Source organism: Etheostoma spectabile, chromosome 24 (assembly GCF_008692095.1).
Source record: "Etheostoma spectabile isolate EspeVRDwgs_2016 chromosome 24, UIUC_Espe_1.0, whole genome shotgun sequence".
Taxonomy (NCBI): domain Eukaryota; kingdom Metazoa; phylum Chordata; class Actinopteri; order Perciformes; family Percidae; genus Etheostoma; species Etheostoma spectabile.
The window spans coordinates 3,775,478-3,788,524 of NC_045756.1; the positions used below are offsets into that span (position 1 = coordinate 3,775,478).

The 13,047-nt window shown below is 42.7% G+C and overlaps 1 protein-coding gene across 1 annotated transcript; it reads right to left on the reverse strand.

The window, feature by feature from the left end:
* Positions 1-6: 6 nt before the first annotated feature.
* On the reverse strand, positions 7-11,423 carry rnd3a (Rho family GTPase 3a). The gene is made up of 5 exons (XM_032506455.1): positions 11,128-11,423; positions 10,673-10,760; positions 2,076-2,185; positions 715-849; positions 7-456 (listed from the first exon to the last, which is right to left on the reverse strand). The coding sequence occupies exons 1-5, from the start codon at positions 11,275-11,277 to the stop codon at positions 208-210; spliced, it is 732 nt and encodes a 243-aa protein (XP_032362346.1). The 5' UTR covers positions 11,278-11,423; the 3' UTR covers positions 7-207.
* Between the last annotated feature and the right edge of the window lie 1,624 nt (positions 11,424-13,047).

The window sequence follows — 13,047 nt, forward strand, 5'->3', positions numbered from 1 at the left end:
GGGGCACATGGATTGGGATGCTACTACGCATTGAGTTTTCACTGGTACAGAGTATTCCAGTAACATGTACACGAATTGAAGCTTATAAAACCCCTTTCCAGAAAAATAAGGGGTCTTTAGCATGCAGGAATGAGAGTTGCCCCATAGCTTCCTGCTGGCACTGTGCGCTGTCCTCATTCTCAGTCTAATCCCCCTCAGTCTGATCAGTCACATCACCGAGCAACTTTTGGCTTTGTCCTTCCGAAGGTCCGAGGCCACAGCCGCCAGGTCGGGCCTACTTGGCATGTGTGAGATCCTCTTGTTGCCGCGGGTGGCCTTACTGCGCTTGACGTTTTTGCTATTTTTGTTGATGCAAGCCAGTGTGGCCACGTGGAAAATGTCTCTGACGCTGTTCTCTGACTGCTGAGCCGAGCACTCGATGTAGGGCGCCGAGATCTGCTTGGCCATGTTGGAACCCTGGGGAGGAAGAGGTCAACTATGGTCACCAGGGAAATAAAAGGCTTGCGGGTCAGGGTGACGCATGTTTTTTTTTTTTTTTTAAATACTTGCGTCAACAATGACAGGATTTTCTCTCTCAGGGTTCAGTTATGGCTTAAATAACAATGAGCAATTATTCATGAATGATTCCAGTCACAAAACTGCTTTGCTAATCGCATGTTACATTCAAATCTGCCGTTTAAAATCTGTCATCTACACCACTTTTGATCTGCATACCTGGTCATAAGAGACTGGTGTCTGTCTGTGGTTGGAAAGCTCCACCAGTGTGCTCAGGTCGGTGCGCAGGTCTGACTTGCATCCAACCAACAACATCTTAGTGTTGGGACAAAACTCCTGGATCTCCCCTTTCCACTGTGGAGAAAGACAAAAGCTTGCATCATGCAACACTCACAGAAAAAACTATGTTTCATCTTAATTGATTCAACAAGAGAAAGCAAAATGGTATATTATCTAGCACCGCTGTGCAAAGTTTAACCACCATTTTCTCAACCACATATAAAAATAAATAAACCAAGCAAAGCTAAAGGTTGGAACAGTATTGTTTAACTGCAATGAAGTGTTAAAATATGCATGTTGGCCAGAATGACCTGACACAAAATCCCATGAGTCCCCCCACCCCCATCACCCGTCCTTTAAGTACAAAGGTTAAAGCTGCCACTTCCTGGAGCCCCTCACGCTTTCAACCCTGGAAGGGAACTACAAATAATCCCCATGTTTTCTCTCTGACAACAATAAATGCTCTGTGATCGATGGTATTTCTCCAGGGCCTTTAATCTGAGGCTCATGTGCCTCAGGGCTGGCTGGCTGGCTGGCTGGCTGGCTGGCTGGCAGGCTGGTCAGGGGATCAAGTTCATCAACATTCAAAGAGGAAGTTCATTTGTACAACATGTCTGTTACTTTCTGTCTGCACAAGCACCACTTGACTAAACGCCAATGAGACCAATGCTAATTCTAATCTAGAGCCTCATTGTCTGGAACAGGACTTGTAACTAACACAACGTTACGGTAAACACAGTGAACCTGCTCATATTGTGACTTTTATGGACAGCTACAAACACACGCCATAAAAACAGGAAGTTCCTCACAAAAGAAGAGCACTACCAGGTGCGTTTTACTGTCGAAAAACAATGATTTTACATTTTGAGCAACCTTTTTTTCCTTGTACAATCAAAGCCTTCTACCAGTCAGATGACTGTCTGATGCTGCATGTTGTGTTTATGTTCAGTACACTAGTCAGTGTGACCACAGTCATCAGACGTTTGCTCCATGTGAGTAACTGGCGGCTACACCTCAGTTTAAAAGTCAATCAGTGTGTTACTTCTATTAGCCACTCTGGGGATTCAACCCAGCCAAACTCCAGTCACACTACAGCTTTTTACATCCTCACATCACAAGATCTGACGTGACTGAGGCTACAGAAAAATCTCTTGACCGTAGACTCGCTGCCTTTGTCAGCGGATCAAACTTAATCAAAGACTTTACAGTGGTGGAGTTTAAGGGCTAAAAGACTTCTATTGAGCTTATCAAAGGCTTGATCGCTGCTTCATGAATGAATGTGTCAGTAAGGTGGAACAAACCTTTTTCAGTACGCTATCGAGTGTTTCAGGGCGGCTGATGTCGAAACAGATGAGGACCGCGTCAGAGTCGGGATAGGAGAGAGGCCTCACATTGTCGTAGTACGGAGATCCTGAAACAGAGGAAAACAAGAAGATCAAACGGTATTCACACATAATGCGGATCAACTGGTCTGGTTTTTAGAGCTGTTGGGCAAGGACATGGACACACAAAAATGTACATGTACCCAAGTTTACCCAGGTACATGCACCAGAAAATTTGACAACTTTTGTTTCCCAGTTCAAGACTGTGATGGTGGAAGAAACTTTTCCAGGGAGGCCTACAAGTCTTTACTGCATTAAAGTGAGGGGCAGCAACTAAAAATCTAAAGAGAACCACAAACATTCTCTTGAATGCAGGAACGCAGCCAAATCATCGCTTTTAACCCTAAAGCATTTCTGACAGTTATTCTCATATGGCATGATTGCAGCTCAGCAATAATCCATAGCAACCAGGCAAGAAAAACAAATAATGCCGCATCAGTCGAAAGAATGTGCTGACTACGACGATATGACTTGTCGAAGAGCTCCTCGCCCAAGAAACGGAGAACTGCAGAGGGAGGAAATGACTCCCATACTCAAAATTGATACCATGTGTGAGGGAGACGCCCAACTCTCTGGCAGACTGAAGCGTCTCCAGAGAGGAAGGGGGGGGGCGGGGCGGGGGGGGGAGGGTGGCGTCATGTCAAGGTGAGTCTAGATCACATGACAAGCAAGAGTTGACCACACGCAAACGGCTGCCAAAAAATCTGGAGAATTTTGTTTTTGGTAACTGAAGGTTCCCCTGGGAGGTCTTTTCTAAACACTGCTGTGGAGAAAAACCAGGAATGCGCCACACACACACACACACACACACACACACACACACACACACACACACACACACACACACACACACACACACACACACACACACACACACACACACACACACACACATGTTCCTAATGTAAACAGTCTGGATGGGCGACAACACCGTTTATACAATCTGCGCTTCCTTCCACTCCTGGGCCTCGCACAACAAAGCATGACGATAGCTGATGTGTGAACAATAAATGTATCACTGCTACATACAGAAATCTGAACCATCTCTATGTCCACACAGTGTATGAGCCAGAGTTGTCTGGGAGGGGGTCAAATGGGCCGGTTAGGTTACTGCCCCATCCAATGGGAGACAATAAGCAATTCTGTGAAAACTGTACACCCATTGAGTGCAACAATACTTAAAAGTTATAAGAATTAATATTAGACATAACTTCTCAGTTTGACCACGGTTGTGCATCTAACAATCAATATTTTGCCAAAGGTCAAGTGCAAAGAACTTGACAATTAATCTGAAAGTAGAAAACCACACCACCCACTTTAGTTATAAAAAGCAAAATGTATACTTTTTTTCACAGACTGACAGGACGAGCTGTTGCTCAGCTTCAATTTAGGTATTAAGATATTGATGTGACGTGTTTTAAAGTATTCAAGGCACTACACTACTATCTGCTAGCATTGGTTGTCGGTCAGTACTCGACTGCTATCTAGCTACAGCACAAACAGCTGGACAATGACCAGATCACAGCTGGAAAGGATGATCACGCTTCTCTGAGAGCAGAAAGATACAATCCTTCTGAACTTTTTAAATATGAAAACAGTACAGAGTGGCGTTTTTTTTCTAGCAAACCACTTTGCAATGTAACAGTCTAACAGTTACATTTTGTAGTTTGGCTATGTCACTCCACATAAAATATAAAAATAAGAAGCCTTCTTACAGCATTGAGCCTGCATTTGATTTTATGGGGGGGGGGCAATTGTGTGCAGGGAAGTTGTAATGATGGGACATTTTATGTTTTAAGGAGGTTATTGTCTCAATTGGCTCAAACCATGAATTCAGACTTACATTCCCAAATGTTGATATACAGGCCATGCAGGATGCAACTAATTTCTGTTAATGCATTTTACTATTTCAAAAACTACGTGTCAAAGAATGGGTTCCAGGAACTACACAGAATACACTGTTTTGATGTCTTGATCCATAATATGTTAAAGATAAGAACAGGCATGTTATTTCTCAATGACTCTGAGCTTTCCCGCTCAATCCCTGAGGATCTTTTGGAAAGCCGTCTGATAGGTGACACCACCTAACAAAAAAACCCGACTCTGGGCTGCAATCAAACCCGGCAAATGAAGTACAAAGCCAGGAAGAATGTGGGAACCCCACCACAAAGAATTTACTTCCCATTTTTCATGGCTGTCTCACAATCAATCATGACCGCATTGCATTGTTTGAAGGTTTTCCTTTTTTCTGCCTGGAACCAATCACTGGAAAAATTAGACTGCGACTGAAAGGGTAAGCTGTAGAGTCGGTTGACATTTAACAATGAATTGATTGTTTTTACCAACCCAATAAGGGGAAAACACATATCTGAGTTGCTGGCTGCAGTGTGTGTGGTCTTGGTTTCAATGTGTCTCTGCACATATTCCTCTTAATTTACCTGGAGATTAGTATTTATAGCTGCAACTCCTCTGAGTGCATCTCTGCAAACCACGTCAAGCTGCACAACACAAACTGGAAGTTTTCACAGAGGATCCAAAACTGCATGTGGCTTGTTGAAGAGTGTGTGAGCGCACGTCTGCTAATGGTTTTCAGGAGACTTTTAATCCGAGACATTTTTTTTCTTGTCTGCTGTTTAGAGCAGAGTCATAACTGAATTAGGCCTGCTCTGAGACTAAACTCTGCTTCAAGATCATCTTCATGCCAACCGGAAAGATAAGAGGAAATCCCAGAGCTAGCACACACACATACACACATACACGCACACACACAACCTGGTGACCGTCATCTAATTAGCTCCTGTCATTGTTCTCCCACAGGATCTCTAAATCTGGAAGGAAGACACACACCCTGTCCTCCCTGTCCGCCCTTTAAACACACATCGACACACACACTCTCCAGCCCTCTCGCCTTCTCTTAGACAACTCCTTTGTGTCTTGCACACAGCAAATGAACGCCCAATGACATGAGAGGATACAGCATACTGTGAGACAATGGCAAACTTCCAATGTGGTCCTGATGAAAATCTAACGAACTTTCCACAACAAAAGCAGAAACTCTTCCCAAAATGTAAAAATGTTCTTCCTTTCTGGTTTGTTAATGTACTTTTCCAGGCTGGTTTCCACAGCAGCTGGGATGAAAAGCACCACTTAATGCAGTAAACGGACATGAAACAAGTTGGAAAGTATATTCTACACTATTCATGTAATGTGACTCAGAATTCAAATTCCCAGATGTTTCCTGACTTCAACCAAAAAAAAAGAGAATTGGATGTTTCCTGATGTCTGGAAAACTTGGGCTGTCCTCGATTAAAGAAATTCTTGGTAGAATAACAGATAGAACTGATAGATTTAGTCGACTAATTGATTAAACTGACAGTTTCTTCACAAAAACCATGCAAAAGCACCATTTTAAATCTATATAGAGATGTGCTCTTAAATTCTTGAAAATAAGTCATTCAGCATGAAAAATGACAAATTGACTACAGAAATCTTATCATATATGGCTAAGATCAAAACAAGGGGCAGCCCATGGAATACAGTTCTAAAATATTCCATGATGTTGAAGACGACCCACTCTGTAGGAAGACTTCTCATAAATGGCTAACAGACATGTACAAACGCACTAAGTCCTGAGGTAAGCCAGCTGTGTCTGACATTCTGGAGGTATGGCAACAGGTCTGCAGGCCTGCTGATTTACTGCATAGCTAACATAGCTGAGCAGAAGTGAGCAGAGGGGCGGTGAGAGCATATGTGTGTGTGTGTGTGTGTGTGTGTGTGCGGGTGGTGTTGTTGTTTGTGCGTGTAAGTCTTTAAGCCTTTAGGGACACCTGTGGAAACAACACACAGCGACAGGCACGTCCAGCCATCCCACATCCCCGAGCTTAAATATGTAACCTCGCAGCAGCCAGACACATTAAACACAAACAGAGGAGAAGACAGAGCAATTTAAACTGAAGTAACCTGAACAAAGATCAGCTGTTGTTGCTGTGGTTACCAAGTTAATTGCTGCTGCAATCACGGCTGTTCCAACAGTTATTATATGATATGAATACAGTAAGATGTGATGTGTTAGGGCGCCCTGATAGCTCGCTGGTAGAGCGGGCGTCCATGCACAGAGGTTTACCCCTCGACGCAGTGGGCCTGGGTCCGCCTCCGACCTGCGGCCCTCTGCTATATATATATATATATATATATATATGATGTGTTACATTACAGTACAATTAATTACTAAGATGAGAAAATATTATGGTAAAATATGTTACGATGGGATACGTTACCATAAGATATGTTCTTATATGTTACTGTACGATGTTACTGTCAGTAACCAACCCTAGCAGCGATACAATTTAATACGCAACGATGCAATTCAATATGTAACATTACAATATATGTCATGATGCAATACAATATGACATGTAATGATGCAATACGATATGTAATGATGCAATAAGATATACAACGATACAATATCATATTCAACAATGCAATATGACATGCAACAATACAATTTGATATGTATGTATTTTTTGATACAATATGTTATGAGTGACAGTATATGTTACAATACAATGTTATAATAAATAATCAGCAAAGTTGTGATTGATCAGGCAACATTGAAACAAAGTCTATGTAAAAAAAGGAACACTGCCTCAGTGTAAGCAGATGTTTTTTCCATAACTCCTTCATTTAAGATTTAGTTGTTTTTGTAACATGTAACTTCGAGACAAACATTCAACTCTTAGATCTCATCTTATGTAAAAACCAAACAAAAACCTCTTAACATCTACATGTGAATGCACCTAAAACACTGTAAAGATCTACGTAAATGAGCTCTGAGGGTGTTAATGACACTTGAGGTCACGTTAACAGCGTGTGACTCAAGTTCGACTCCCCATTACAACACACAATTGAAGTTCAACGTGTGCATTCAAACAGGAACATAGGGGAAACAGAGGGCGTGGAGTGCAAGGTGTTCAGTGTCAAGACCGGACAGAGATTTTAATGTCAGGTGTAAGATCACACAGAAAGTCCTTCTGTGACATTAGCAGACAGGAAGCCTATTAATCTCTCCCAGGATTCCACTGTCCTTTAGTTCATATACTGTATCACCACTGTTTGCCCAAGGCTCTCCCACAAGATGGCAAATTCCAGCGTGATTCAATTTCCCCTTGGAAACGAGGTAAGGCTTTAGTGAACCTCGCCACTTCTCTTTCACTCCGCTAAGGATCTGGGCCTGCTGGGTACAATAGGGGTCTTTGTAGAGGAGGAAGTAGAAACCTTTAGTCTAAGGAATGCTAGACATGCGGCTCCAATTCACTGAGCCCAGAAATGTGATCCAATGCAACAATGGCTGCCGCCCCAAGAATGGAGGGGGCACAGTGTGTGTGAGCAGCAGAGGGGGCTTACTGAGTGCATGAAAAAGTCCCATAGTTCAGCTGTCCAGCATTACAGGCAAAACCGCACATGCAACATGCTCTAGAAGCTACACGAGGAAATGATAACCCGGACTGCTTTATTCTCTATCATAATGTCTCTTCCTTTAAAAAACTGACTTTCTTCCTGTTTCTCAAAGTGGGTCATCTTTTAATGTGCAAAATTGGCAGCTGTTCAAAACAGCACTAAACAAAAAACAACAAGAATCTTCCCCGTAGGTTCCCCGGGATAAATATTGTCAAATGAGATCCATGGGGTCTAACACGTAGGTCTCAAAGTATTATATTACAATATGAACAGTATGAACAGCTCTGAAATAGAGAATGATGACTAAATAATAAGTGGAACCAGTAAACAGACTGATTAGAGACAGTGTTGCTGGGTTATTGCACATTTAACCTGACACTGTGAGACAGAAGTCAGCTGTTCATCAGAGAGATGGCTTGAGGGTACAAACTGTTCCTGAGTCTGTTGGTTTTGGCCTACCAGAGGGGAGGATCTGGAACAGGTTGTGTCCGGGGTGAGATGGGTCTGCAGTGATGTTTCCTGCCTGTTTTCTGACTCTTGAAGTGTATAAGTCATGAATGGAGGGCAGGTTGGCACCGATGATCTTTTCTGCAGTCCTAACTGTCCGCTGTAGTCTGTGTCTGTCCTTTTTTGTGGCAGATCAACACTAACACCTTAGTCGTTAGCCATAAGTGTGTCAGCGTTGTTTTTACAGCTTGTTGTGCTGCCCCCGTTCAGCCAAACAAACGTATGCCGGTTTAAGCATCAATACATGGGAAAAAGAATGAAATTGTTGTTGCCTTCCCAAATGTGAGGATTTGTGGCTTTTCTCTGTTGTATATGACTGTAAATTAAATATCTTTGGGTTGGACCCTTGGGCTGGGAAAGTGTGATGGGTAGGTTTTATGTTGTTACTCCTACTTTCTCAGATTTAATAATGGAAACTGTGGTTAGTTGCAACTTTGCTTGAGATTATTTACTTTTAGGTTTGGAGTTTGACTTTTGCTCATTTCAACCCAGGACAATGAGAAGAGGCCTCAGTTACACAGGGCCACAGGAGTGGTTCTGTTTACCTTCCTGTCTTCCTGTCCTCCTGTTGCACAAACACCTTTGCAGCTCATTTAGACATGCAGACAGACAACGTAAACCGCTTCCTCTGCTGGTGAAAGACACGCGAAGCATCAAAGGCTGCGCCTCGGCCCCAACGGGCCCCACCCTGAGGCCTGGGAAGCAAAGCTTGCACAGACAAGCAGAGTGGGGGACAAATGGAAGGCAATACAACTGGCAGGCATTTACCTTAATGATCTGAATTACTCCCATCTCCCTCCCTTTTAAACACACTCACGCGCCAGCCATCTCATTAGGCCACTCATCACTGCAGAACAAAGACCACCACAGTGTGTGTAGGCTAGTGTTTGTTAGGGAGGGGGTTGGCAGTCCAGAGTGTTTGTCTTCACCTCTCTCTTGTATAAATCCTCCTGGTCTTTGTCCTAGTGCATGCTGGGGTCACACACACACACACACACACACACACACACCCCTCCCCAGCACACCTCAGGAGATAAGGGATCGATTGGATTGGCTATAGCTGATGGGTGTCTCTACAAAGGGACCAGTCAAGCCAAAAGCTGTATCAGTCACTGTGTGTGTGCGTGCGCATGCGTGTGCGTGTGTGTGTGTGTGTGTGTGTGCACATGCTGGGTTGGGTAAAGGATTGAAGGGGGTGGGGGGGTCTGGCTCGATCTCAGACCCACTGATCTAATAGGAACGGCGTCCCCCCCTTGCTGTTTTATGAAGCAGAGAGAAGAAGAAAAATGACTCCAGGCAGTGGGCCAACACAGTGCAATAAAACTAAATTCTCACTCTTGCCGACTTTCATTTTTTCACCTTTCCACTTCCACAGTACTCACATGCTGTAGGGGCGAAAGAATTTGAAATTTGACCTCCTTGTTTTGCTCACTTGTGGTGTTACTAACCCTGGGAATAAGGGATACTTACTCTGGAATATAAAGCACAGCAAAAATGTAACTTTGCGCCGCTTTTGCTGTTTGAAGGAGGTTCAGCTGTAACATTTGTGCAAAATCAACATTTGTAAATTGACTCTGTAGTTTTGCTTCATTTCACACGGATCTTTAGAGTTTGACAAAGTTACTCAGACATCGCTCAGGAATTCCAGGCCGGAGACTCGCAACAGCTGGCTGTAGGCTTGTCCCCGCCCATCACCCACACCCACACCCACACCCACACACACACACACACACACACACACGCACGCAACATACGCCTCACTCACGCCTGACTGCTGTGCTTTTCACTGTTGGGCATTGATGGATGGGAAAGTGGGTTTGTTGTTTGTTTATACACACACACACACACACACACACACACACACACACACACAGCAGCTGGTTTGGACCCTGAACACAAAGTCCAACCAACAAATGATAAAATCTGGGGAGCCAGTACACGTGTTGCACAACAAAACTTTCCCAAAAACCACAGTGGGAAGAATTTCAAAGTGTGTTCTCCAGATGTATGAACACACTCTCCATTCAGCCTATCATTATCTTTCCTTTCCGGTTTCTGCTTTAACTTTTCTCAGCTGGGAATAATTCATAAATCAAATCCAGCACTTTGATGCATTTCTGTGTTAACACTGAACTATTATACCAAATGTTTCCATGTAGGTAAAAGGTGAACCATTTCCTAATCTGAGGGGGAACGTGCCTGGTTTGTAGGAACAGCAATTCCAGACTACAGAAAGGATTAACCCAGCTTCATTGATTAAAATGGGGTCACGGATTCATTTCATTATTCTAAAATGTAAGCCTGGGTCTCTTTCTGTCTTATGATCTGGACATTTTAGTGAAATACCTCAGCGTTAGTGTTCAAATTGACCTCTATTTGATCATCTCTCTAACCAGCAAGACAGCACATTGCATGTCCACAGGGGTCACATTGGGTTTGTGCATACTTGGACATGTCCAAACATTTCACCAGAACTGATTTTGCAATGGCCCTGCCATGAAAGACATTAACATGAAGCACACAAGAGAAGCGATGGAAGACATAATTACCTGAGGTGTCCCACAAACTGAGCTCAATCCTCTGCGTGTCGATTTCAAAACTGGCTGTGTAGTTTTCAAACACTGTGGGGACATAGCTCTGCAGGAAACAGGAATAAAACAAGTGTTTTTTTATCTTACATTTGGGATGAAAAATTACCAAAATGAGGCTTATAACAAAAAGTAAATAAACGTTATTACCTTTACAATAACTAGTGCCAATGCTCAACTACTATACAGCACTGTTGTCCCTGTTGTAATGCATTTATTGTACTACACCACATACTAAATATACATGCATCATACAGATAAAACTCAATGCATGCCCTTCATCATTATTGGAGCACCAACCCATCTGACACATCCAGCTCCATAAAAGCGCGAGCTGTTTAATTATCCCCATGTATTAATAAAAGCAGGTTAATTAGCATTGTGGTGATCGGTGTGCGGGTTTTGCAGGGTCTCACCTCGGGGAAACAGTCCTTGGCGAACACGTGAAGCAGGGCAGTCTTCCCGCACTGGCTGTCTCCCACCACCACTATCTTACACTTTACACTCTGACTGGGATCCATGCCGGATTTCAGAGATAGTTTTTGACACGAGCGTCTCTCCTTCATTGATTTCAGTCGGAATTAAGTATACTAGTCCAATCCTGTGTGCATATGTGGGATTCGTCGAGATGTGAAGCGACAGAAGTGCTTCCCAGCTTGCGTGCTGCCTCCTCCGGTGTCTCCGCCTGTTCTGAGCCGTTAAATGCCATTTGCCTGTATTTATAACGTCGCAGGAGCCAATGGCAGCGGCGCTCCCCTGTCAGGATGAGACCCGCTCCTCACTGGGGCTCCACACAGCAGCCTGCAGGGCCTGTCCTCCATCATGGCGCCCCCTTTTGGACCACATGAAGTACAGACAAATTAATTAACATCATGATATTTGGATGAAAGTGACTTGACTTTAACGTTTATGTGAAAACATTAATGCAAAAAACGCAAATGTCACGTGCCATAAAATAGTCATTAGACCTGCAAGAAATGGTGACAGAAATGAAATTTAGTTTGTTATTTTGTTTGGTTTGAGGCCAAAAGCCAAGTTAAAGTAACATAACATTCAAAATGAACTTGGCCTTTAAAAAAAATGCTTTACACAGTATAAGTTTGAAATAATTAAAAGCATATTAGATAGTATTTTTTTATGTAAGCCTACAGATATAAAATGGGGAGATGACTCCCGGCCAGGGTCAATAGGCCTACACTAAAGCTTTTCTTTGTAATTGTTCTTTTATTTGCAACAACAAAACCTCTAAAACTGGGTTGCTTTATCTATTACCATCCTCTAAGTACTTATATTATATATGACACCCTTTTTTTGTAAACATACAATATTTAAAATGAGGCACATTCTCTTGTCTTACGTACATATATAGGACAGAATGGGATATGAATAAACATAGAGTATGGAAATAGGCTATTTATTACATTAACAAAACTTTCAGAATTAAAATATAGAATAAAGGTTTTAATTACTCATGTTAATTTACTAAAGCAATAAATAGCTCATGCTATCAGTTTGTCAGTCTAGTGTTTTTTTTCTCAGACACGGTGTTGTGCAAAGGAATTTGAATCATAGCTGCTGCACGTGGTTATTATATCACCAAGGAACCAATCAGATTGCTTATTTTGAGCTACCCCTTTTTTATTCCTTAATATCTTCCCTACACTTTGAACAATATGTTGATTGTAGCAGGTTCAATACAAAATGTCCTTTAAAAACGTTTTTGCTGGGTCAGAGCACAATGAAGGGCCTGTCAGGGATCCTGCTACTCATGAGGTGTTTAATTTGATCCCAAAGTGACGCGACAACACACCCTTACACCATTATCATCATTCTCCATGTCGTATACACATTTCACTCGATTCTTGCAGAGAATGAGGCCTCGGGCTCAGTGTTAGCTGAACACTGTGGGCAGGTATTGATTGAGTCACACACATGGAGGTTTTTCTTCAGAAGCAATCAAATTAGGAAAACCAATGAACCCAGTGAACCCAGTATCATGCGCTGCTTCTCTCCAGTAAGCAATTTTGGGGAGTTTCCCTCATTATCTGTGCATAATACACCTACTTATTGGGGCATACAAAGCCAGAGAAAACACATTAGCTATTATCTAGATCCTTATGAGAAGACACAGAAAAAAAGTCAAATGAAAACTAGATTTCCCTACAGGCTCGATAACGCACCACATTTATTTTTTCTTCATTTGTCAGAGTGTGAACAGACACCCTTCTGGTCTCAAGGCCTCATCTCTCAGCCTTCAGGCTACCTTCACAACACGGCAGCACTGCTATTTTTTATATATATTATTACAAAAATGGGAAAACAGCAGCGTTCTGCAT